A 27,326-nucleotide genomic window follows, 5' to 3' on the forward strand; every position below is an offset into this window, starting at 1 on the left:
CTATGGTGTTTCAGTTACTTCTGCTACATTACAAATGACCCCAAAACTTAGTGGCATAAAGCAGCCATTTTATTACGCTCGCCAGTTCTATAGATCAGGAATTCAGGCAGGGCACAATCGTTACTGTTTGCCTCTGTTCTAGAATGTTTGAGGTCTCAGCTGGAAACACTCAAAAGGCAGTGGCCAGAATCTTCTGGAGGTGTTTTCACTCTGGTGGTTGTCAGCTGGCTGAGCTGGACAGCTCAGTTGGAGCTGTCAACTGGACATCCTTCTTTTGTGGCATCCCCAGGTGATCTCTCTGTGTGGGCTCGTTTGCATGGTGGGTTCCAAGAGTGAGAATTCCAAGAGAAGAAGAAGGTGTACTGCATTTTTATGATCTAGCCTCAGAAGACACATAGTATCATTTCTGCTGAATCCTGTTGGTCAAGGCACTCACAAAGTTCCACCTACATTCAAGAGGGAGAGACTTCCCTACTTGATGGTCACAATGTAAGGTGTAAGATGTGTGTGAGATATTATTGTAGTCATCTTTGGAAAATATAGTCTGTCCCACAGTCAAGCCCAACATCAGTGAGAAATATCCTCCATCAGAGTACACATGATGAGCGTGAGGTGGAGGGCAAGGCAGCATTGTGAGCAAATACTACATTCTATCACTGATGGGTGTAGAAATCACCAACATAAAATTATGCTGATAGAAACTAAAATTGACCACATTAAATTGGTTATTGACTAAAATTCAAACAGACAATTTTGACATTTATTTTTTATTTTCTTTAAATTTTATTTATTCATGAGAGACACACACACATACATAGAGGCAGAGCCACAGGCAGAGGGAGAAGCAGACTCCATGCAGGAGCCTGACGTGGGACTCGATCCCAGGTCTCCAGGATCAGGCCAAGGGCCGAAGGCGGCACTATACCGCTGAGCCACCCAGGCTGCCCCAATTTTGACATTTAGATAATCAAATTTGACCTTAAGGATTGGACCAAATGGAAATAATGGACAATAGTAGACAATGCACAGTGGCAGAAAACCAGTGAAATGAGATGTGGATAAACATGACTGGGGGAAGAATCACATCTTCGTGGTGGCATTCACTCCACGACGCCAAGTTGATTGCAATGAAAAATAATTTTGTAAAATTAAGTTTATAATAGCAAACATTAGAAAGAATTTAACTTTGGTCATAAAATAACTGATTGAGCTATAAAACTGACTTCATGTAGTTTGCTCAAGAAAGTGCTTTCTTGGGGATCCCTGGGTGGCTCAGTGGTTAAGTGCCTGCCTTTGGCCTAGGGCATGATTCTGGAGTCCTGGGATCAAGTCCCACGTCAGGCTCCCTGCATGGAGCCTGCCTCTCTCTCTCTGCCTGTGTCTCTGCCTCTCTCTGTTTCTCTGTCTCTCTCATGAATAAATAAATAAAATCTTAAAAAAAAAAAAAGAAAGCGCTTTCTTAAAAAAGATAAAGCCCTTTATTGATATATTAGAATTAGTGTAACTCTGGGGCACCTGGCCCAGTCCGTGGAGCATGTGACTCCTGATCTCAGAGTTGTAAGTTCGAGCTCCACATTAGGTGTAGAGATTACTTAAAAATAAAATACATATTTTTTAGAATTATTTATTTAGAGACAGAGAGAGCATGAGTGTGGGGAGGAGCAGAGGAAGAGAGACTCCCAACCAGACTCTCTGCTGGGCATGGAGCCTGAAACGAAGCTCCATCTCAATCCTGAAATCATGACCTGAGCTGGAATCAAGAGTTGGATGCTCAACCAACTGAGCCACCTAGGTACCCCTGAAAATAAAATCTTAAAAAAAAAATCAGTAATTCTGATAAAAATATTTGGATCCAAAACTCACAGTCAAAATAGCCTTGGAAACAAAACAAAACAAAACAAAACAAAACAAAACAAAACAAAATAGCCTTGGGAGGGATCCCTGGGTAGCGCAGCGGTTTGGCGCCTGCCTTTGGCCCAGGGCGTGATCCTGGAGACCCGGGATCGAATCCCACATCGGGCTCCCTGCATGGAGCCTGCTTCTCCCTCTGCCTATGTCTCTGCCTCTCTCTCTTTCTCTCTCTGTGACTAGCATAAATAAATAAAAATTTTTAAAAAATTAAAAAAAAACCAAAATAGCCTTGGGATAAACACATTCATGAGGTGAAAACATTTGGGTCAAAACGTCCTATAATAGTAAAATTCTCTGTAAAAAATAAAAAATAAAAAAACAACTAACCCCAATAACCTAACAAATCATTATGAAAATGATAAATGGGGTTGCCTGGGGGGCTCAGTGGTTGAGCATCTGCCTTTGGCATAGGTCGTGATCCCGGGATCTTGGCATCGAGTCCCACATCGGGCTCCCTGCCCAGAGCCTACTTCTTCCTCTGCCTCTGCCTCTCTCTCTGAGTCTCTCATGAATAAATAAATAAAATCTTAAAAAAATAAAAAAGAAAGAGAACAAAATAGAAAGTGTTGCAAAACTCACAACCAGGAAAATCACAGAAAAGAAAATAAGTGGCCTCCAAAGTTCTTATGGAAAATTTCAAACATGCAGAAAAGACTAATCTTTTTTTTTTTTTTTTCATTTATTTATGATAGTCACACAGAGAGAGAGAGAGAGAGGCAGAGACACAGGCAGAGGGAGAAGCAGGCTCCATGCACCGGGAGCCTGACGTGGGATTCGATCCCGGGTCTCCAGGATCGGGCCCTGGGCCAAAGGCAGGCGCTATACCGCTGCACCACCCAGGGATCCCAGGCACCACCTTTTTTTATGCATTTGTGGCTAAATCATGTAGGAAACAGTTACAACCTCAAAATACAAGAATGCTTCTTTTATATTTTTCCTTGTAGTTACCTTTATCAGAGATCTTTAATTCTTTGCATGTCTTCAAATTTCACTGATTTCTGTCTACTCGTTTCCTAATTATTTCCCTCCTTCTGCTTGCTTTGAGTTTACTTTGCTGTTTTTTTTTGTTTTTTTTTTTTTTGTTTTTTTTTTTTTACTTTGCTCTTCTTTTTCTAGTTTCTTGAGGTGGGAGTTTAGATTATTGAATTGAGACTTTTTCTCTTTCCTGATGTGTGCAGTTATCGTACACATTTTCCTCTCAGGACTGCTCTCACTGTGTCCTGCACATTTTGATATGTTGTGTTTTCATCTCATTTAACTAAATATGCATTTTTTTACTTCCCTAGGGTCTTCCTCTTTGACCAATGAATTATTTAGAAATGTGTCATTTAGGGGCGCTTGGGTGGCTTAGTTGGTTAAGCATCTGCCTTTGGCTCAAGTCATGATCCTAGGGGTCATAGGATTAAGCCCTGCATTGGACTCCCTGATTGTGGGGAGTCTGCTTCTCCCTCTCCTTCTGCTGCTTCCCCTTCTCAAATAAATAAATAAACCCTTAAAAAAAAAAAAAGAAAATGTGTCGTTAGTTTCCAAGCATTTGGAGATTTTCATATTATCTTTCTGTTGCTGATTTCTAGTTTGATTCCATCGAGAACACACTGTGTGATTTCAATTCTTTTAAATTTGTTGAGGTATGGGGCAGCCCTGGTGGCGCAGCGGTTTGGTGCCCCCTGCAGCCTGGGTGCCTGCAGAGGGAGCCTGCTTCTCCCTCTCCCTGTGTCTCTGCCTCTCTCTCTGTGTGTCTATGAATAAATTAATAAAATCTTTAAAAAAAATTTTGTTGAGGTATGTTTCATAGACCAGAGCATGGTCTGTGTTGGGTTGTATCCAGTGGGCACTTGGAAGGATTGTGTATTCTGCTGCTGTTGAATGCAGCATTCTAAAAATGTCCATTGCATTCTATTGTTTGATGGTGCTATTGAGTTCTTCTGTATTATTGGTGATTTTCTGTCTAGTTGTTCCATCAGTTGTTGAGAAGAGTGTATTATTAATTGTGGATTTGTCTGTTTCTCTTCTTAGACCCATCATTTTTTGCTGCTTGTGTGATGTATCTTTTTTATCCCTTCCCCCTCCATCTTCTGCTATATTTGAAATGAGCTTCTTATAGGCAGTACATAGCTGGTTTTTAAAATTCACTCCGCCAGTATCTTTTTATTTTTATTTTTTAAGTAAGCTCTACCCTCAACATGGGGCTTGAACTCCTAACCCGGTATCAAGAGTCGCATACGCTACAGACTGAGCTAGCCAGGTGCCCCTCTGCCAATATCTTTTTTTTTTTTTTTTTTTAAGGTTTTACTTATTTCTTCATGATAGAGCGAGAGAGAGAGGCAGAGACACAGGCAGAGGGAGAAGCAGGCTCCATGCCGGGAGCCCGGCGCAGGACTCAATCCCAGGACTCCAGGATCATGCCCTGGACCCAAGGCAGGTGCTAAACCGCTGAGCCACCCAGGGATCCCCACAATATCTTTTAATTGGTATATTTAGACCATCACACTTAATTACTGCTATGCTAAGACATATCTCCCAATTTTTTTTTTTCCTGTGTGTTTTCTCTGTTATTCATTTCCTTGTTTTCTTTTTCTGGCTTTCTGTGGAAAAATATGAGTTATTTTATAATTCCATTTTATTTTTTTAATTTTTAAAAAGATTTTTATTCATGAGAGACACAGAGAGAGGCAGACACAGGCAGAAGGAGAAGCAGGCTCCTTGTGGGGAGCCCGATGCAGGACTCAATCCCAGGACTCCGGGATCACACCCTGAGCCAAAGGCAGATTCCATTTTATTTTTTACATGGTGTTTTTGAGTGTCTTTTTTGCATAGCTTTTTTATTTATTTAATTTATTTATTTTAAATATTTTATTCATTTATTCATGAGAGAGAGGGAGAGGCAGAGACACAGGCAGAGGGAGAAGCAGGCTCCGTGCAAGGAGCCTGACGTGGGACTCGATTCTGGGACTCCAGGATCATGCCCTGGGCTGAGGGCAGGCACCAAACCCCTGAGCCACCCAGGGATCCCCTTTTTGCATAGCTTTTTAGTGGTATTACATTATGTGCACATACCCTACCACAGTCTACTGGTGCCATCGTTTCCCAATTTGAGTGAAGTATAGAAATATTACCCTCTCTATATTCCTTTACCCACTTTCATTGTTGCCAGGTAGGGGTGGGATTGTGGGCTCCCAGTGTGGCCTCCATCAACATTGTATGAGGAGGAGGAGGCAGGAGAGTGCTCATTACTGGCCAGCAGACATGAAGGTCCTGACTCCCTTGGCCTCATCTCACAACATCCCACGTGGGTAGGGGTGTTGGGGTACCTTGACTCATGTGGATGGATGGGAGTTGCCAAATCCCCCTTTGGCCTTTGTTGATGTGGATAGAGCCATAGTGTTTTTCAGTGGTGTTTGGCTGGAGTAGAGCTCTTACAGTCTAAAAGTTTTCTGTCCTGCTGGGTTGCTCCTTTCCTAATCCTTTGACTAGTGAAAGCAGGCCCTGGGGGCTGTGTTGTCTTTTCTGTGTCCGTTGGCTTTTTTGGGTAGTCAGCTTCAGCTTCTTTGGCTCCAAGTCTGGGATCTCTGGGGCAAAAGGAAAACCCATGGAACTTGCCATCATGTCATTCCTGGGGTTCTGAGGTCCCTGGCTGGTTTGCCTTGTCTTCACCTTCCAGAGTTATCTTGCACTTGTTTTATATAGTGCCCAGGGTTTTTAGTTTAATTAGCAGGAGAAAAAGGGAAAAGTAGATCTGTTCTGTCTTCCTGGAAGAGTGAGTATAGAAGCAGGGTCACTTGTCCCAAGGAGTTCCCCCCCGTCTGCATCTTACTGATTACATTCCCATGTAGTTTTTATTGTACCCCTGCACCCCCTGCATTTTCCATCTATAGTGGTTACATTTAGAGGCTTTGGTCACATTTAGATCTGACTTTTTGACAATAATATTTCATGGGTGTGCTGTGTTCCTTGGCCAGGAGGTACATGATGCTTACTTAGCATCTTCATTTGCCATTTGCAGCCTTCGTTGGTCATTGTGTGGATTCATTAACTTATCAGGGACACAGATGGCCTTTAAATTATTAAAAAATGCCAACCTCAATTAGACTTTTGCAAATGAAATTTTAAAGTATGGGATACTATTTTTTCATCAACCAGATTGACAAAGATAAAAGAGTGTTAACATGGATGTTGGCAAGGGTGCAGGAGACATGCAGTTCCACAGGATGACAGCTTTGGCTGTCTCCATCAAAACAACAAATACATACATTCTTTTGCCTGGTGATTCTACTTCTGTGAATGTCCCGTGGGTATACATTTACGTGTGCAAAATGATGGATACACCAGGTTGTTGACTGCAGTATGGTCTGGATTAGCAGAAGTTGAGAACTATGAAATTGTTCCTCCCTTAAGGATGGTTCCCAGCTGGTGTGCTTAGTTTCACCAGTGGTGGCAGATGTGTTGTTGCCCCAGCCATGTGTCTTCAGCCCACCCTTGGAAGTCATGTGCAACTTTGGCAGATAGTTATCATTCAAGAGAACAGTCACCTGTGTCTTTTTGGCCATAGGTTTATGCTTAGCCCAAGAATGGGTTTGGCAGGAAGTGCCAAATGCTGAGGAGAAGCCCTCAGCCAAAGAGGGACAGGGGTTGGTGGAGAAATACCTCAAAGTTCTTTTCCCTAGAATATACCACAGGTCTATCAAAGGATCCCCTGGGAAGGACCCCATTGTCTGAAGTGGCAATTTACTTATCATTGCACCCTGTCTTGGCTTCCTGTCCTTTCCAGCCTCACTGTCCTGGCTGTTCTGGGATCACCACTTACACCTGAATCCTTCCTTTTAGACTTTGCTTTCAGAGGATATGCATACTAAGACACAGAGCTTGGGGCAGTTGGAGCCTCAAGACTAGTCCCCTCAGGGGTCTGTGGAGCAGTGGTAGCAGGTGTGGGAGTGGTCTGACAGCATAGCGTATTAATACTTACATTTATGGTGCCGGATGCCATTTTTAAGCACTTTACAAACATAAAACCTGCATTAAATCTGCATAAACACCTATTACTATCATCTCCATTTTATAGGTGAAGAAACTCTGGCACAGAGAGGTCGAGACACTTGTTCAAGGGCACCCAGCTATCCCAGAAAGTATGGTTTCAGAGCCCTGCTCCTAACCACTACACAGCTGTCCCTCTGCTGGCCCTCATTGCTTCACCGGGATGAGCTGAACATGGCCAAGGTTGGGTTCTTCCTTGACATCTACTGCAGGGGTCAACCACAGAGCAGAGCATGAGGCCACCAATCTTCCAGGATGAGCCTCCACAAAGTCTGCGAAGCCACGGGAGGAATTTGTTTTCCAGGTGCCCAAGGAGCTTGGCATGAAGCCCAGGTGAGATTGATGTTCCTAAAAGGGATGGTCAACCAGCTGCGGAGTATTGTCCCACCACAAAAATTGTTTGCAAACAAGGGCTTTATTGTTCTTTTCATTTATTCCTGTTATTTTTACAAGGTCATAGGACAGGGAACAGTTTTTTGTTGTTGTTGTTTCGTTTTTCAGGGGGTAAGGGACACTGTTTTTTACATCAGTGCAATTTGAGCCAAGCCTTCCTCACTTGGGGACTGGTCATTTCCCCACTCAGCAACAAATTTACAAACTATCTTGTTGGCTAACCACTAGGGTGTTTATATTCCTTTTTATGTAACTACTCTATATCCAAAGTAGGGCTCAAATTCACAACCCCAAGATCAAGAGTCCCATGCTCTACTGAATGAGCCAGCCAGACACCCCTTGGTATCTCAGTGTTTTAAGAGCACCCAGTTGTCAGTTGAGCACGCAACTCTTGATCTCAGGGTCAGGAGTTCAAACACTGCACTGGGTGTGGAGCTTACTTAAAAAAAGGACTTCCTCAAATTTTAAGATCAACAAATATGATCTCAATAAATTTGTCTTATCTGATTTTTAAATAAATGTTCATGTTAGAATTCTGGTCATATGAAGTATTAATTCCCTTCTAAATTATTTAAACCACCCCATTGCAGTAGGTTCACACATGAATCATTAGCTTGAATAATTTCATGTAAAAGACCTTGTGAATTCTTATGAAATTTAAGTGGTCTTACTACAAAGTCTGTCCCTTTCTTTCCTTCTTGTTCTTTCTCTCCTTCCTTTCCCCTCTTCCTGTGTGCTATTTGGCCTTGCCCAGGTTTAATAAGTTATAATTTTCTAAAAAAAGAAAAGAAGGAGAAGGAGAAGGAGAAGGAGAGAAGAGAAGAAGGAGAAGAAGGAGAAGGAGAAGAAAGAAGAAGAAAGAAGAAAGAAGAAAGAAGAAAGAAGAAAGAAGAAGAAGAAGAAGAAGAAGAAGAAGAAGAAGAAGAAGAAGAAGAAGAAGAAAGGACTCGAAAGCTTTATATCATTTCCTGTATTCTGGAACTTAATTTAGAATACCTGAAATGAAAAAGTTCATTTGGATTTGAAATCCACTTGAATACATTATATTTGTCAATTAAATAAAGGGAAGAACTGTTGGAACATTTAAATATAATTTCAATTGTAAGCTTTGGGATGGTTAAAATTTTTATCACCTACTTGTGACTATGAAGTCTCTTGTTGATGCTGACCACCAAAATTTGAAGAAGTCATCATTAATAAGCCTTGATGGGGGATAAGCTTACTATATAAAAGCTTATATAAAATATGCATTGTTTCAAAGTTAATACTTCATTATGAAGTATGTTGTATTTCATTTTTCTCATCGTAAAAATAGTATATTGAAATGGAATGGATTTTCCCCAGTACTCATGTAGGCAGTCTGAAAGCCCTTCCAAAAACTTTCCTTCAGTGTGCAATTCCAATATTTTATGCATGTGCATGTGTTAAGGTTGGAAATCACTGAGTTAAGATTCTGGTTAGAATACTACACAGCTAGAAAAAATAATGAAGCTGCCATGAGTGTTGATAACTGTTGAAGGTACCCGATGGTACACAGAGATTCATGTATGAGTAGGAAAAGTTCTAGAAGATACATTATTTAGGGGGAAAAGGCAAGGCAGAGTGGTGGTTACCATTTGTTTAAGAAAAGGCAGGGGGAGGCCACGAGGATCAAAATATACTTATATCTATGTATTTGCCCGTATGTGAAAAGATGTTTCCAGAAGGATCAAAAATCTGAAGAGTGGCTCAAGTGGCTAAGGTTAAAGGGCAAGGGCAAGGGCAGCATTGCGGGGCTCGGGTGGAGGGAAAGGCTGGAGACTTTGGTGTTGAACTAAGAAGAATGATGACCCTAGTCCCAGGAGAGCAGAGGCAAGCTCTGAATCCACTACCCAAGGATTGGAAGTGTGGAGGTCCCTCTCGTGAGCCGGGCCACACACCAAAGACTGGCCCGCGGGAGAGGCCAGCGACAGTGGCGTCGCTTCAGGTTCCCCCCTCCAGCCACCAGGGGGCAGTCAAGCCCGCTCCTAAAGGCGGGCAGGGCCGAGCGTCCGAGGCAGCCTCCCGCCTCCAGCTCCGCCCCTGACCCGAGTGCCCGCCTCTGAAATCCTCGCTCGCTTCCCCAGACCCCTCCCAGTCTTCTGGCTGCTCCAAGTGGGAGTCTGTGGGGAGCCCCTCCTTCCACCTCCGGGGGAACCAGCCCGATGGTGCGGTCATTGCTGCCGTGCCTCCCCATCCAGCCCTCCCCCAAGCTCTGTTGGGTTATTTCATTCAATCTTGACCACAATCGCGTGAGATGGGCACTGCCATCAATCCCATTTATAGGGGAAAGTTGGAGCTTAGAGAGGATAGGTAACTTGCCCAGTCACATGCCCAGGAATGGTGACCCACAAGAGACACCTGGCCTGCCCACCCTGAGAACCAGAGCCTTAACCAAACCATGATTTCTTCACTGGTCTTCAGGTTTCCACTTTGCTTCCCTCCAGAACTTTCTCCACACAGGGTGTTTTGTTTTGAGGGCTCTAAGGGGGCATAAAACTCCCTGACTTACAACTTTCCTTTGGCTCTCAGTGCTCTCAGGATCAAGTTCAGTCCCCTCACCCCACCTCTCTGACATTGTCTTGACCCAGGAGACCCTTCTCAACTCCACACACCAACTTTCCTTCTGTCTGAGGAAAATTCTTACTCATCCTGTGCACTTGCTTCTTGACCAGAACCACTCTTCTTGCCTCCCCCATTCTTTTAGCTGACTCCTATGTTCTTCTGGCCATAGCTCTCATTGTCACTTCTCAGGAGCCTAGACAAGCTCAGGTCCCATATTAAATACTGTTGGGCACTTAACTATGAGCCTCTTGAGCTGCACTGGCCTCAGACATGTACTTTACTTTTGTAATTATAATGGTGACACCATTCCAAAAACTCCAATCACCCTTGATTCCTTTTTTTTTTTTTTTTTTAAGATTGTATTTATTTATTCATGAGAGATACAGAGGCAGAGACATAGGCAGAGGGAGAGGCAGGCTCCTCGCAGGGAGCCCAATGTGGGACTCAATCCTCAGACCCCAGAATCACACCCTGAGCCGAAGGCAGATGCTCAACCATTGAGCCACCCAGGAGTCCCTCCTCTTTCTTGAACTATCTCTAATCCATCAGTAAATCTTGCGGGATCTACTTTTAAAATGTTACCTCAACTCTGGAGGCCTCTGGGTGGCACAATCAGTTGAGAGGTGACTTTTGGTTTCAACTCAGGTAATGATCTCAGAGTCATTAGACTGAGGCCTGCATCAGGGTCCCCACTTAGTGTGGAGTCTGCTTAAGATTCTTTCTCCTTCTCCCTCTGCCCCTCCTGCTCATGCTCTCTATAATCAATCAATCAATCTTAAAAAAAAAAAAAAAGTCCGACTCCTTCCTATCTCCTTCCCCACTAGGTCCTTCATAAGTCTTGTCCTTCTTCCTTATGGTCATTTAGCTTCTACCTTTGCCCTCCAACAGCCAGACTGTCTCATCCTTATATTTTGTCTGTCTCCCAAGAATGCGAGTTCCATAAAGGAAGGGCTTTGTTCACTGTAGAATCCCCAGTGCCTAGGAGTGTGCCTGGGCAGAGCAGGACTCAGTAAACACTTGCCAAGTGGCTGTTTTTTCTCCTAGAATGTCAGTTCCTGAGGGCAGAGACTGTGTCCATCCATCCATCCTGCTCACACATACCCATTGCTTAGCACACAGCAGGTGTTCAATAAAACCCCCATCAAAGAATAGGTGGAGAAATTCAGGCCCAGGTGGAAGAAGGGACTTGTCCAAGGCCCTCTCCTGAAGGCAGCAGAGCCAGCAGTGATGCGCAGCTCCCCTGCAGCCCTGTTGCCAACCGCACAGCCCCTCCTTCCCCAGCCCAGGGCACACAAGAGCCCAGGCCCTTTGCTCACTGAGTCAACACAGTTTATTACTGAACTGCACTTTCACCTTCACACAGACTATTTCAAAGAGCTGGAACAAGTGTGGGGGGGAGTTGGGGGGGGGGACAGGTGCCCCTTAGGAGCCAGGACCCCCAGCTGGCTTCCCCAGACCAGGGCAGGGGAGGGAGCATCAGGCCGTTCAGTCTCCAGGCACCAGCTCTCCACGTGCACACGCACAGCAAGCCAGCAGCTCCTCACACATAAATACAGACACGCTTAACAAAAATAGTATATCATCTTCACAAGGAATAAAAACTAGTCTCAAATATGTACAGCAGAGAGCCCAGGATGGCCAGGGATAGGCCGGGACCCCCAGGGATGAGACAGGCCATGGGTGGAGTAGAGGAGAGGGAGGCCTGAAGGACTCCTGGCCAGGCCACTCTGACCTTGGCAGCCTGGCACCCCAGGCTGAATGGGAGTGGGGCATATATTTGTTTGGCCAGGTAGGTCTGGCCCCTCTTGCCACCCCCACCTCCACCCTGTGCATCAGGGTCTCCTTCCTGCCCTTCCTGCCTGAGGTAGGGAAGACTCTAGGGCTCCCACAGCTGCTCCCTGTAGCTCCCCTTCACCTCTGGGCCAAGGCCCCCGAATCCCTGGGCTCCATGGGCAAGTAGCTCCAGGCAAAGATGCCACACGCTGATCTTCTTGCAGGAAAGTCAGGCAGCTGAAGCCATCAACAGCTCTGGGGCACCTGCCTTGAGCCCAGTTGGTCCCTTAGTCATGGTCATGGGAGCCAAGGGAGGGGAAGGGGAAAGGAACTGGGGTGGTGCTAAACTGCAAGGGCCACCCCAGCTTTGGCACGGGGTGCTTCCTGCAGCTACAGCCCTCTTCCTCCTGGGTGGGGCTGGCCTCTATCCAGGGGCCTTTGGAGGACATTGGGATTGGGGTCAAGGACTTTGGCCAGGCCAGAGGTGGGGAGGAGGTCCTGGTCCTTGTTTCTTTATCCCAAGCAGCTTGAATCCCTAATTAGTCAGAAGTGGCCCCTAAGTGGCTCTTGAAAGGGATGAAAGGAAGGGGAGCCTAGGTTCTGGAAGGGATAGGAAATGATTAATTTTGAGGCCACAAACATCAAAACGAAGGCAATCTAGTCTCTCCTTCTGGGGAAAAAGGTCAGAAACTTTCCAGCTACCTGGCAGGAAAGCATTCTTGGTGAGGCTAAGGGGTTTTCCACCAATTAGGCAGGGACTCCAGCCCCCAGCCACAAACACCCCCACACCTGCCAGCTTCCATGGGGCAGATTTTGGGGAAACCTTGTGGGTTCTGAGGCCAGAGAACTGAGGTGTGGGGAAGGCGGCTCTCACAGAAGCGTGGTAGATTCTAGAAAACTAATTGCGGGAGACCTGGTCTATGCCCAACCCTGTGATGGGAAGGTGGCCGTAGGCTGCATGTAGTGGTTCTCCTGGTGGCAATGGTGGCTGGACAAAGGGGTGTGGTAGGGGCAGGACAGGGGTGGGAGGGTAAGTGGGTGGTCAGTGTCTGGTCATTTCCGACTGAAGAGCGAGCCCAGCAGAACCACGCCAGCCACAGTCATGCCTGTCAGGAACCAGCGGTTGAAGCGCTCCTGGCCCTTCCGGCTCTCGGCTGCTGCATTGTTCCCGTAGAGTTCCACAAAAGTATCCTGCAGGGATAGAGAAGAGAAAGGATGGTGTTGTTTGAGTTCTATGACAATAATATGGGTGGGTGGGTGGGAGAAGGGGCCACCTGCATGCAATAGTGATTTGAAAAACTATAGCCATCCATGCCCACTCTGGGCCAAGTAAAGGGTTCATGGCTGCCCTCCTTCTTGCCGCCCAGCTGGGGATGACCAATGCACTTTATAGCTGACATAAGGGTGCAAAGCTGGGAAGAGCTTTGTTCAAGGTGAACTGGCTAAAAAGTCATACTGGAGAACCTGCATCAGGAAAGAGATCAGCAGGGGCAGGGAAGTAACAGGAGGCTAGGTGGCTGGAGTGCAGGGCTGGAGAGAAAGGGATGGGGAGACACCATGAGCCACAGCTGGTCCATGAGTGGTCTAGAAGCTGAGGAGGAGGGTGGAGTCTGTGCATAGTGCACACCCACTAGGCCTTAGCTTTCCTGCTGATGCACCAATGCAACTAAGAGAGGGAGGGAGGGAGAGGGGACAGGGCTAAATTCCCAGCGATTCAGGGGAAGGCCAGGTACTATTGGCCCGAGGCTCCTTCTCCCTCTGGAGAAGGGAGGGGAGGCTGGTGGGTAGACACTGAGGGCAGAGTAGAGGGATACCTTCTACATGCCGGCCTAGGATGGGATCTGTGAAGCCCTGTCGCTGTCCCCCACCCCCTGGTGTGTGTGTGTGTGTGTGTATGTGTGTGAGAGAGAGAGAGAGAGAGAGAGAGAGAGAGACACACACACACACTCTGGGCCCAGAAGGAGGTGAGCAACAGCCCTTAGCAGTCAGGAGGGAAGCACATGATATGGGGAAGGTGGGGCTGTGGGTTAAATTACCCACCCCGGGGCGGAGCCAGCGTGTGGGGCACCCTTTAATGAGTAAACTTTGCACCCCATTTGTCCTGTAATCCTCTCAGTGATGCTGCAGTGCAGGCCCTCTCTCCCCATTTACAGACTGGAGCCTCTGGGCCTAGGGAGTATGCGTGTTTAGTGTGAATGGATTACCGATGAATGAACAGAGCCCATGATTTTCCTCTCCACTAAGAGCTCACAGCCTGGGCCCTCATTTCCACCTGGTCCCAACTGGCAGTGGTGGCTGCTCCCTCAGACAACACCTGCCATCTCCAGCTGGTTCCAAGTTCCACCAGGCCAGTTTGCTCACTGTGAGTGAGACCTGCCTGGCCTTACTTCTGGTCTTGATAACCTTGCTCAGTCCATGCTCCATATGGAGGATTTTTAAAAACATAGATCAGATCATGGCACTTAAAGTCCTCCAACAGCTTTCCCTTGAACTTAGAACGCTGGTGTCATTTCTGCTCACATCCCTGGTACCTAGCAGAGTGCCATGAGCATTGAACTGCCAAGATGACTCATATACTTCTCAATATTTATTAAGCCATTAAGGAGGTAGCAGTGACACATAAGCTAGAGCCCTTACCAGAATGTTTACCATGTAAAGTGGAAAAAAACACTAGAAAAAGTCCCTCCATTCAGACCATGTCACTCCTTCCCATCTCATCTCAAGGTCTCAGCCTTCACAAGGCTTCCCATTACACCTAGAATAAAGTCCCCATTCCTTACCATGGCCAGTGAGGTCTAGTGGGACCTGCCCTCTCCCCACTGCACACTCCCCTCATCACACCGGCCTCCTTGCCTTTCCTTGAACATCTGCTCAAGAGCTTGCTGTTTTCGCTGCCTGGAGCACTTGACCCCAGATCACCACCTGCCTCACTCCCTCCCTCATTTCACTCCTGAATCTGCTCAAATGTCATCTCCCCAGGGAGGCCTGTCTTGGTCACCTCTTCTAAAATGGCACCCATCCTCATCTCTATCTTGCTCTATTTTTCTTCCTAGCACTTTTCATAACCAGATTTGACACTTTGTTTTTGTTTTGTCTCCTGCACTAGGTGTGGCTTGACAAGGACAGAGATCCTGTCTTGTCTCTATATACTCTATCTGGAACAGCGTCTGGCACATGTTGGTGCTCAACAAATACATGAATGGAATAAAGGTACTACAAGTCTACTAAGTGTCAGGCAGTTACCCATTTCACCTTCGTCAGGTATATTTGAGCCCTGTTTCACACTGGATAGAAAAGACCTCTTCTGGGTCACTCAGTTAATAGGTGGCATAGCTAGGATCAGAACCAGGGTTCCTCAGCTCCAAAGAAGTAAAGCTATAGTGGGATACCTTCCTATGTGGGGGGCTGGGATGACCTGTCAGTAGTACTAAAATGGATTCTAAGAGGGATGTGGGGGAGCCTTGGGTCTGGGGAGAGAAGGGCAGAGGTGTGGCATCAGCCAGCCCCCCTTTGGCTTTGTTGCTGCCCAGGCACCACTGGCGTGGATATGCTTCCCCATCTCTCCCCCTTCATCCTAGGTGTTGGCGGATAAGAAAATTCTTACAAGGGGATCCCTGGGTGTCTTAGCGGTTTAGCGCCTGCCTTCGGCCCAGGGCATGATTCTGGGGTCCTGGGATCCAGTTCCATGTAGAGCTCCCTGCATGGGGCCTGCTTCTCCCTCTGCCTGTGTCTCTGCCTCTCTTTCATGAATAAATACATTTTTTTTTTAAAAAAGAGAAAATTCTTAAAGAGTTATGATTTTTCTGGTCCCAAGCAAAGTAGGCCCAAGTGGAGTCACAAAAAAGATTGATCCAAGGGGTGCCTGGGTGGCTCAGTGGTTGAACATCTGCCTTCAGCTGGGGTTGTGATCCTGGGGTCCTGGGATCAAGTCCGCATTGAGCTGGGAACCTGCTTATCCCTCTGCCTACTACAGTCTCTGACTCTCTCTGTGTTTCTAATGAATAAATAAAGGAAAAAAAAAAAAAAAAGATTGATCCATGATGGGGGGAGAGCCCTGGACTGTAGGGAGCATGGGAGAAGTGAGACCAAGGCCAGAAGGATCTAGCTATCCCAAGGGGCCCGATGTCTCACAAGAAACCAGGGACACTGGGGTTGAAGCCAAAGTGGGAGAGGCCTGGCTCCCTCGATGGGAACTTTCCTAAAGTAGAGGGCTGGCAGCCACAGGAAACTTTCCTCTCTGGGGCTGAGTTGGAGTAAACAGGCCCCGTCCCTGCAAGGGCACAAAGCACTCACTGTCCAGGAACAGTCATTCCAGGGTAGAGGGAACATTATCATTTCACTGCTATAGAGAACAAGACTCTGACCTGCCCAGCCCCCCGACTCATGTATTCCTGGCCAGGACAACCTTCATCTCCTTTTCAGGAGCTCTTTCTCCTGAGGAAGGGGGAGGAGGATTTCCAGGGGCTGTGGATTCTGGGGACTGCTTTTGCAGACAGCATGAGCAAAATGGGGTGTGCTATTCCGGGGCGGGTGCTGGGGAGGCAATGGTGTGGGTATATTTAGCTCAAGGTTCACACGACACACTTGGAAACAAACACAGCCATTTTCTCAGTGGGCGGTTGCCCTGGATAAATAAACAGCATTGCAGAGCAGCCTGGTTCTGGAAAAGCAGAGATAAGCCCCAGTGCTCCTCAATGGGTCCCACTAGTTTCAGCTAGAGCTGGCATGGTGGCCATGGCGGTGGGGTGGGGAGGATGGGGAGTGATGGTGGTGGTGAGACATAAGGGTGAGTTGGAAGTAAGTCTCTGATGTCACAGGAGCTTTCTGGAGACCCAGGCCTGAGGCTATCTGCATCCTCAGCTTGGGTGAGAGCAAAGTGGGGGAAGTTTCTCTTTGCAGCTGTGACCACTGACACGGGATCCATGCAGAGGTTTTCAGGGCCACTGGGGACAGGCAATGGCTGGCTAATGACCTCCACGGGAGGGTCATGGACTCTAAGCCAGGCAGACACCACAAGTTAGGAAGGCCAACTCATCTGCCCATTCTATAGTTTTACAAAGCTGGCTTGTGGTAGAGCTTGGACTAGGAATTGGTGTCTTCTGACTTGGCCCCTCAGAGCGGTGAGCCAAGAACCAGGGTCCCCAGGAGAAGCCAAGACTAGGACCACTTTTAAGGTCTTGCCTGTGCCACAGCCCTGGAATGGCCCCACCTGACATACTCCAGAGAGTGTCTCACCCCTGTGTGTCCTCTAACTGGTCACTCTCCCCACATCATTTTCCTGTTAGCCAACTTCTACTCAGCTTATTAGACTCCATGAGTGTCTCTGTTGTGCTTCCAAGGTTTTGGACTCTCATTCACACCATAAATATTTCTTGAGTGCAAACCATGCTCCAAGCCCAGCACTAAAGACAGAGTAGTGAACAAGACAAACAAGATCTGCTTTTATGGAGCTTATGTTCTAGTCTGCACACTCTCAATGGGAGGGCAATCACCTCCAATGGGACAAAGCAAAAAATTCTTGGATAGTGCAGTGGTTTGTGGTTTTCCACAAGGCCATAGCACATAAAGAGATACAGAGTACAGCTGTGGTATTCAAATATCCTGGGAAGGCAATTAGGACAGGAATGTATAAAAAGATGCCTTAAGGGGATGGCGATAAGGAAAAAAAGTTGAAAAACACTGTTCTAGTGGGAAGTAGAGAGGATAGTAAGAAACAAGACAATTTCAGAGATGACGGGGTTTTGAAGACAGTAAGTCATGGGGAGGTAGGTAATAGAGAGTACCTGATAGAGGTAGAATGGTTAGAGAAGGGCTCTCTGGGGAAGTGAGGTTTGAGCTGAGTATTGAAAGACAAGGTGGCAGTGGTCAAGGGAGGATCAAAAATCTTGGGTAAAAAAGAGCATGTTTCAGCGGTAGCAACAAGTACCTGGACCTGACGCGAGAATGTGAGGCAGGGTGTCCCTAATTTGAGGCCCGTTTGTGTGTCAGTCTCCTTGCCTCAGTCTGGGGTCTAAGTGTAGGCAGGGACCAAGTCTGACCCAGGTCTGAAGCCAGGCCCATCCAGACAGGCACAGACTGACTACAGCTAGATCTCTGCCGAGAGGCCAACTGAACACTGTAGGCCACCCTGAGGCCATCTGCAACCCTGGTGAAGTCAGGAAAAAGGCAGGCACAACAATGTCCCAAAAGTAGCAGCCCATCCACCCTGCCAGGGTGTGAAGCACAGCGCCTGCTTAAGTCTGATCAATCCTCCTATGCCATTTCTCTCACCTCCCAGTTTCCATGCTTCTTCCTAGCGGTGTGACCTTGAATAGTCCAGTGTCCTCACTTGTTAAATAACAATAAGATAATTACAACTGTTATGGCAGCTGATCTTTATTATACATTTGAATGTTTTAGTTGTGCCAAGCACTGAGCTAAAGCACTTTACTATGACTAGGTCATATTCCCTGATCAATCACAATCATTTGAGTGATTGTTTTTTGTCCTTTCTCCCCCACTAGACTGTGTCTGGTTTTGTCCCTTTTATCTCCAGAACCTGATGCTGTACTTGGAGCACAGCAGGTGCCATTCTTAATGAATCTATTTTATAGTTTTTTTTTTAAAGACTATTTTTGGGGGCCTGGGTGGCTTAGTCGGTTAAGCGTCTGCCTTCAGCTCAGGTCATGATCCAAGAACTTGCTTCTCTCTCCCTACTGAACAGGGACCCTGATGTGGGGCTTGATCCCAGGACCCCGGGGTCATGACCTAAGCTAAAGGCAGATGCTGGGCCGACTGAGCCACCCAGGTGCCCCTAAATTTTTTTAAAAGATTCATTTACTTGAGAGAGAGAGCGTGCGTGCACACACACACGTACGTTATGAGGGCAAGTGGGAGGCAAAGGGAGAGAATCGCTAGCAGACTCCTGATAAGTATGTAGCCCGATGCAGGGCTCGATCTCACAACCCATGAGATCATGACTCAAACTGAAATCAAAAGTTGGATGCTCAACCAATTGAGTCACCAGGAGGCCATAAATGAATCTATTTTAGATGGACAAATGAAGGACTACTCATTTAATCCTTGTATTTGTCAATGGCTTCATTCTACAGATGTGAAAATGGAGGCTTCAGAGTTCATCTACCCTCTTATCTAGGAAGTGGTGGGACTGGGATTTGTCTGAGTTCTGGCCTCTTGCACATTCTGATTGATGTCTGATCCTGCCATCTCAGTCCCTGCTGTCCCTACCCACAGAGAATCTAACCTACACAGTGGCAGTCACAGTAGATGCTTCCTGAGCACTTACCCTGCAAAGAAAGCCCTCTCCTTAATCCTTCTGGTGGATTAGTTCACTGAACTGTCTCCATAATGTCAGGTAGTGGGTACTATTAACTCATCATACAGCTGATGGACCTGCAGCCCTCAGATGATCTGTGACTTGCCCAAGGTCACACAGTGACTGGGTTGCCTGCACCAATAGTCTGGCTCCAGTGTCTTTGCTCCCAATCTCCATATGGGACTGTGTTCACTTTCAAAAGGACAATACTTACCAAAAAAAAAAAAAAAAAAAAAGGACAATACTTTTCAAGGCCCCATCATGCGTCAGATGAATATACTTCTAAAACTGAAGGATGACCTTATCTACACCCAGGTAAACTGAGGCTCAGAGATACCAAGAGACCTGCCCAAAGAGGTTATGTGTGGAAGTCAGTTGCAAGGTCCAGTACATGCAGCAACGAATCTCATATTCCAGGCCAGGGCTATAGTCCTGAGTTCCTCTAGGAGAGGGAAGGTTGCCCGAGGCCACCAGCTGAATGAATGAGCTCTGGCCCCCAGCCAACTGAGGGGAACTGGGTGCCACAGGAAAAGGATGTGACGAAAACCAGGAGGGAAAGTGAAACCCTTCCGTCCTGGCTTCGGCAGGGGAACAAGTGCTTGTGCCAGACGGGCCCTTCCTTCCTCTAGGGTGACTCTGGATGGCCGAGCCCCACCACTTCCTTCCTGCTTGGTTATTTTGGGAAAGAGGTAGGTGGAGAAGAGGAAGGGGCTCCTAGCAGCTCAGAGAAAGTGCCAGAGACATCAGCACCATACCTTTCCCTGGCCTCATCACAGACCTGCATGGGCAGGCCATGAGTCACTTTCAGAGTCATTTTCTGCTGCTAGCCTCAGTTTCCCTAAGGGAGAGACTGATGCATGCCTGCTGCATAGATAAATGAGGCCTCGTTGGGAGATCCCTGGGAGATGACAGGAAGGGGGGGATGGGGCAAGTGGAGGGGCCTTATCACTTTCTTGGTGGGGAGGTGCAGGTGGAGACTAGGAAGAAGTGAGGTTTGTGGTTGGAATCCACTTCCCTTAGCTTTCCCAGGGGAGCTATTGGCCTCAGCAATGTGAAAGGAACATAGCCTCTTTCCTCTACTGGGACTGGGGTTGGATTTGGATGTAGGCAATTCAGAGAGCCAGTTCAGTCAGGGTAGAAGCAGAGATGGGTGACCACAATGTACTAGGGTAACACCAGTCTAGCCAACCCAGCTGTGGGCACTACACAGCAAGCCTCTCTACTTTGGAGCCTCTTTTTCTCCTACTTTGACCTCCTAAGACAGTGGTGGTAAGATCAGAGGATGAAAGCACTTAGTAAAGCAAGATGACCTCAGTGTTACTGGCTAAAGAGGGTGTCTTGTGGGGGCTCAAGCCAACTGGGCTTTAGGGAATATTTGGATATCCTCACAGCAAACTTCATGTTAATCTTTATCCAACTCTGCCCCTGTCAGCTGCCAGCTTCTCCTCCCCTGCCTCCTCCCTCACCATTAGTTCTCAGAAGCTAAGCCTGACAGATGTGCTTATTTCTCAGAAAAGGAAGTGGTTGTGCCGGGAGGAGATAACACCTCCGCTGGGGAATTGAGAAAGCTATCAGGCTCAGCAGTGCGAGTGTGGGCGCTCCATCTTCTCAGCTCAGAACCAGGGTGCTAGTCTTAGAGGCTGAGAGAGACAATTCAGAAAAGCATTTATTGGGGGGCACAGATGTTCATTTAGGGGCTCACAACCTCCTTCCTTGGGAGGGATGACTGATATTTACTGAGCACTTAACCATGTACCAGGCATGGTGCTAAGAGCTTAGTTCTGTATACGAATTCACTTAATCCTTGCAATAACCCCACAAAGTGCTATTGTTACTTTCCATGTTACAGATGAGGAAACAGGGACAGAAAGTTCGAGGGACAATCCCAAGGTCAATAAAATTCATAAATGGGCAGCCCTGGTGGCTCAGCAGTTTAGCGCAGCCTTCAGCCCGGGCATGATCCTGGGGACCTGGGATCGAGTCCCACGTCGGACTCCCTGCATGAAGCCTGCTCCTCCCTCAGCCTGTGTCTGCCTCTCTCTCTCTGTGTGTCTCTCATGAATAAATAAATAAAATCTTAAAAAAAAATAAAGTTCATAAATGGCAGAGATGGGATTTGTACACAGAAGTCTAACTCTAGAGCCCAGCACTTACTTAATGGCTCCTGGGAGGCTGCTTCATGCTCCTATGCATTCATTCTCTGGAATTCCGAGCCCTCCCTCATCTCAACTCTCTCATCCCATCCCTAGTGATTCTCTATTTTCTCAAGAATAGATGACGACAGCCATTCATTCTTCTCCCAGTGTCCTGGGTGAGAAGGACCAAGGCTCACCCTTGAAAAAAGTCAGAGACTCAAAAGTGATCTTATAACTATCCAATCTCCCACGTGATGCACAAAGCTTTTCCCTACATCCTCATTTTCCAGATGGGGTTCAGAAAGGTGGAGTGCCAAGGTCACATAGTAGGTCTGGTTCACTCCAGATGGTCCATATTCATGGGAATTCTCTATGGTATCTCGTCTCTATGGCATTTCTGCTTACACTCTTGTGGGGTGCTTCACTTTTGAACAGCTCTCTTGGAAAACACTTGCCTCTTTCCCTCTACCTCCTCCCACTGGCTGGCATCAAGTTTGGTCCTTTTTCCTCCAACTCTGTCCCTAGGACTGCCCAAGAAGTCACTGAAGGCTGGCAGAGGAAGCTTTGCTGGCCTAGCTGTGGGCTGTGGACCAGGTTGTGCTTCTCTCTGAGTAGTTTCTTCATTGGTGGCCTGGCAGTGCTATTTGGATGAGGCCAAAGCTGGTGACAAATTACCTTCTATTTCTGTTTACCAAGCTGGGCTGCCAGAGCAAAGCAGGCAGGTACCCAGTAAGTCTTTCAACTAGACCTAAGATGTTTTGGCTTTGGATATCATCTATAATATGGAGATTAAGGATGTGCTTATTTCACAAGAACACGATGAGGATTCAGTAATACACGTAAGGCTCTTAGAACTATGCATGGCACAGAGCAGACTTTGAGTAAATGCCGGCTATTATTACTGTTCTTATTATTAGACTAGGGTTCAACTTGTGTCTTAGAGCTTTCTCTGGAGTCTGTAAGACCCTGCAGGATTTCCTTAGCTTTGTCTAGGTCCAAGCTGCTTCATTCCTCACATACCATGTTCTCTTCAACCTCAGGACTTTTGCCCATGCTAATCCCTCTGCCAAGATCTCTCCTATTTAGCTTTTAAATCTTCACTTCCAGGTCACTTCTTCAAGGAGGACTCCTGCTTTCTGCCTCCAAGTCTTTTTCATTTCTCTTGCCAGTTTGATGAGCTGTTCATTTTTTTTAAAGTTTTTATTTAAATTCCAGTTAACATATAGTGTAATATTAGTTTCAGGTGTACAATATAGTGCTTTAGGACTTCCATCACCCTGTGCTTCTCACAACAAGTGCACTCCTTAACGTACTTCGTTTCACTCATCCCCCCAACAACCTTCAGTTCTCTATAGTTGAGGTTCTGTTTCTTCATTTGCCTCTTTTATCCTCCCAATGACTGTTTCTTAAATTCCACATATGAATAAAATCATATGGTATTTGTCTTTCTCTGACTTATTTTGCTTTAAGCTGTTCATTTTTGACCATGAGCTCTGTCTCTCAGGCCTAGTCTAGGGCTGGGCCCAGAGAAGATATTGATTGATGAGTATGGCTGACTGGTGGACAGTGAGGAGGGTAGGGAAGAAAGGCCAGTTTCCTCTCTTCATTCCCATCCTCCCTGCCTGGCAAAACTAGGAGGAGGCCAGGCCCCAAGACACCAGGTGATTGGGCAAGGTGACTAGGACTCCCCAGATACCAAGTTCTTTCAGGCTCAGGAAGAGGGACAGGAAGTTTATGGGAAGGTTCTGGAAAAGGCATTTTCTGCATTGTGCTGAAACCTGGGGTTAGCAGCCTACAAAGAATAGGGAGTTGGTGTCTGGTGCTAACCCTCTCCCTAAAACTCTGCTTCTTTCTGGAGTCTATGCCTCCAAGTACTCCATAGTCCAAAGCAGCTGTTCCCTTCTCTTTTCTTCCCAAAGCTATCCTCATTACCTCATCTGGTGCTGATCAATGCTGCATGCTGTGAAGAAGAGAATACCAGGCAGAGGCTGAGGAGATGTGGGTTTTGTGTCCCAGGTCTATCACTGGCTTGCTTAAGCTGAATCTATTCTCCTATTTGGGATACTGGGAAAGTCTGGGACTTTCCTTATTTGTAAAATGAAGGGGATCATCAGAAGGACTCCTACTAGTGCTGTAGTATGAAGAAGATGAAAGTAGCTCACACATGGATAGATGAGTGATTACCTGTGTTCCATCTCTGAAGGGTATTCAGAAGACCCAGTAATTAGTGTGGAAGGTAAGAGGCAACATTCTGGAGTAGAAGGACTCATAGCGCTGAGTCTGCTCCTCTTCTACCTTGAAGCCTGCTGGGTCTTACCCTTAAATCTGTAGGATTCTATAGGCGAAAAGGGCAATGGGTACATCTGTGACCCAGGGCAAGTTCCTCAGAGAGGCCAGATCTTGCTGGGCTCTGCCCTTATGGCCTCAACCTCTTCACCCCAGCACCACTTCCAACTAGTCCAAACAAGTCCCGGGTATTTTCAGCCACCTTTATCTGATCGGAAATGTTTGGAATTCCACAGCAGAAGGCAACAGCTCTGGAGGATTTGAGTATGGGAGCAAATCCCTGCAACACTCTTCCCTCCCCCCCTATACATATGAATGCTCACACATATAGCCCTTGTAACCAAAAACTCATAGCTGAAGGCTCCTGCTGGGTTGCATTTCCTACATTCTGGTTCCTTCTAGTCTTCTCAATTCCCCACCCTAGTCCATCAGTTGCCTCAAGGTACAGAAAAGCAAGATGCCCCAGATGGTGCTCTAGGAGAGCTGGACTACTGCCTGCAGCACGGTGATGCAGGGGGTGGGGGCCACCAGGAAGTTTGCTGTTCACAGTCAACACCCAGAGCACTAATACACCGCAGAAGATCACTACCGCCAGGAGGCCCCAAAGCAACTTGTTGTCTGCCCCCCTTGTCTCCATGTGACATGTGGATCACTCAAGAATTCATGTGTCATGATCCTGCATTCAGAGATGTTCAGTTCAACTCCCTCCCTAAACAGATGGGAAACTGAGACCCAGTGGAGGTAAAGGGACTCCTCTGCAAGACCTCTGGACTCCTGGAGTAGGACAATGTAGGTTTTTAGCTTCAGCTCTGTGACTGTATACTTAAGGGACCTTGGGCAAGGCCCTTCACCTTCCCAAGCCAGGGTTCCTGCTTATAAAGTGAGAGCACTGTGAGGCACCTGGGTGGCTCAGTCAGTTGAGCGTTGGACTCTTGATTTCAGATCTGGTGATCTCAGGGTGGTAAGATGGAGCCTTCATTGGGCTCTGTACTCAGCAGAGACTCTGCTTGAGATTCTCTCTCTCCCTCTGCTTTTGTACCCCTGCCCCCCAACATGTGCACACACACTCTCTAAATAAACAAACAAACAAACAAATAAATAAATTCTTGAAGAAAAAAAAAGTGAGAGCACTGTGCTTTTATCACAGGCTTGGTAGCAAGAAGTAAATGGTCCACAGAACTCAATAAATGTTAGCTATTGCTATTTTTTTTATAGCTAAAAAAGAGTGGCCTCATTTGTGCTTCTGATGGTACATCTCATTTTTTAGAGCTACAGACACATAAAAATAGCTAATATTTACCGAGCTCCTGCTTGAATTCTCAAAATCTTGCAAGTAAATGTTCCCATTTTACTTACGAGGAAGCTAAGACTCAGAGAGGTGATGAGACCTTTCCCTGAGATTACTGGCTACTAAGTGAGGGGGTCTGACTCCAGAGCATATTAAATTTGCCAGTGCAATAGAACAGATGCAGAGGGATGTTCCTAACTCTTCCTTCCTTCCCCCTTTCACCCATGCACCTGCCCACTATTTCATGAGGATCTGCTATTTTGGGGCCCTGGAAGCCTGAGATGACTTTGAGGGCACAGAAGAGAAAAGGCAGCATGCTCCCTGGTTCCCTGGGTGTTTTGTGTGTTACACAGCCTTACACAGCCCACCCCCAACCCAGCCTCTGCAAGGCCAGTCCCTCCCTTTATCTGCCATTATCTTGGAAATAGAAGTGATACTAAGTAGCTCTGGTGGAGTTCTTATCTGAGTTTTCTAAGACAGATCATGATCCCTTTGTGGGTTGAGCTGTGAGGTTGCAGAAAGAACCAGACAAGTTGCCCTGCTAGCTCTGGACACTCATTCATCCTAGCAATCTTTATTAAGTACCCAGTAAATGCCAGGCACAATGCTAAGTACTGGGGATAAATCAGTGACTAAATCGGATGAAAATTCCTACCTGCATGAATTCACAATTTTATGGGAAGAGATAGGCAATAAATAAATGTGTCACATGGTGATAAGTGCTAAGAAGAAAAATAAATGAGAGAAAAAGGTTAGACAGAAATACGGAAGACAGGAGGATCCGAACTCGTAGTCAGGGGAAATTTCTTGAGGAGGTGACATTTGATCAGAGCCCTGAATGAACTGAGGGTACAGGCATCACAAGGATCTGAGGAAAGCAGTGAGAAGAGCAAGTGTAAAAGCCCCAAGGTAGGAACATACTTGGGCACTCCCGGAATGCCAGTGTGACTAAAGTGAAGTGAATGATGGGAGAATGGTAGTGATGGGGTCTGGCAGGAGCCAAGGGCCAGACTATGCAGGGCCTTGAATGCCATTTAAGAAATTGGTCTTGTCCTTTGGTGACATGAGAACACTGTGAGGACATGATCTAACTTTGTTTTAACAGGGTCCCTCTGGCTGCTGGGTAGACAGCTCCAGGATCAAGGGTGGAAGCAAGAAGTCTGGTGAGAAGGTGAGGTAGTCATCCAAGAGAAATATGACAGTGATTTAGCCAGGAAAGGGGCAGGGAAGCTGGTGAGAAGCAGTCAGATTCAGAATTTATTTTTAAAAGTAGAGGGGCACCTAGGTGGCTCAGTCAGTTAAGCGTCTGCCTTTGGCTCAGGTCATGATCTCAGAGTCCTGAGATCAAACCTTGTGTTGGGCTCCCTCTCAGTGGGGTGGTCTGCTTCTCTCTCTCCCTCTGCCTCTCCCTCATCCTCCCTCACTGCCCCTCCCTTTTGCCCGCTCACGTGCATGCAAGTAAATAAATAAATAAATAAATAAATAAATAAATAAATAAATCTTAAAAAAAAAATAGTAGGGACACCTGGGTGGCTCAGTGGTTGAGCATCTGCCTTCAGCTCTGGGAGTGATCCTGGAGTCCTGGGATCAAGTCCCACATCAGGCTGTCTGCATGGAGCCTACTTCACCCTCTGCCTGTGTCTCTGCCTCTTTCTCTGTGTCTCTCATGAATAAATAAATAAAATCTTAAAAAAAAAAAGTAGAAAGGAAGTTGGTAGAGCATACTTTTTTTTTTTAAGATTTTATTTATTTATTCATGAGAGACAGAGAGAGAGAGAGAGAGAGAGAGAGAGAGAGAGAGAGGCAGAGGGAGAAGCAGGCTCCATGCAGGGAGCCTGACGTGGGACTCAATCCCGGGTCCCCAGGATCATGCCCTGGGCTGAAGGCGGTGTTAAACCACTGAGCAACCTGGGCTTTACATTGTTTTTTTTTTAAAGATTTTATTTATTTATTTATGAGAGACACACAGAGAGAGGCAGAGACATAGGCAGAGAGAAAAGTAGGCTCCCAATGAGGAGCTTGATAAGGGACTCCATCTCAGGATCTGGGATCACGACCTGAGCCAAAGGCAGACGCTCAATCACTGAGCCACCCAGGTGCCCCACAGAACATACAGTTCTTTTTTCTTTTTAATTTTTATTTATTTATGATAGTCACAGAGAGAGAGAGAGAGAGAGAGAAAGAGGCAGAGACACAGGCAGAGGTAGAAGCAGGCTCCATGCACCGGGAGCCCGACGTGGGATTCGATCCCGGGTCTCCAGGATCGTGCCCTGGGCCAAAGGCAGGTGCTAAACTGCTGCGCCACCAAGGGATCCCCGAGCATACAGTTCTTGATCTCAAGGTCATGAGTTCAAGCCCTAGGATAGGTATACTTTAAAAAAAAAAAAAAAAAAAAAAGTAGAGCAGAAAGGATTCACAGATGGATTGGTTGTGGGCTAGGGGAGTTGCTAGTCTCTCTGGCCTTATTTTTCACCTACAAAAAGCAAGGGAAGAGGCCTTTGGGGATTTTTTTCCCAGCTTGATAACTATGGAAACTATATGGGATGTAGAAAGAGACAAAATCATTTTTCTCTGGGAAGCAAAGTCATTTATTTGCTCTCCAGGCTCCAAG

The 27,326-nt window shown here is 46.7% G+C and overlaps 1 protein-coding gene and 1 long non-coding RNA gene across 8 annotated transcripts in view; one reads left to right on the forward strand and one right to left on the reverse strand.

The window, feature by feature from the left end:
- LOC112673769 (uncharacterized) lies at window positions 1–26,201 on the forward strand. 2 transcript variants are annotated; one of them, XR_003145039.3, is made up of 5 exons: window positions 1–289; window positions 6,971–7,275; window positions 14,798–14,901; window positions 15,270–19,695; window positions 25,821–26,201. It is a non-coding gene; the product is annotated as an uncharacterized LOC112673769 (long non-coding RNA). The 2 variants fall into 2 exon arrangements; XR_003145040.3 differs by lacking the exons at window positions 14,798–14,901; window positions 15,270–19,695; window positions 25,821–26,201 and adding an exon at window positions 8,090–11,700 and having other exon boundaries at window positions 136–289.
- Window positions 11,226–27,326, reverse strand: part of BCL2L1 (BCL2 like 1) — a 64,411-nt gene continuing 48,310 nt past the window's right edge. For all 6 annotated transcript variants that reach the window (XM_035705348.2, XM_049100610.1, XM_035705347.2 and 3 more), the window contains one exon: window positions 11,226–12,882. In XM_035705348.2, coding sequence (XP_035561241.1) covers window positions 12,745–12,882 — 138 coding nt within the window. In that variant the 3' untranslated portion in view covers window positions 11,226–12,744. The remainder of the gene's footprint in view (window positions 12,883–27,326) is intronic.

Source organism: Canis lupus, chromosome 24, assembly GCF_003254725.2.
Source record: "Canis lupus dingo isolate Sandy chromosome 24, ASM325472v2, whole genome shotgun sequence".
Taxonomy (NCBI): domain Eukaryota; kingdom Metazoa; phylum Chordata; class Mammalia; order Carnivora; family Canidae; genus Canis; species Canis lupus.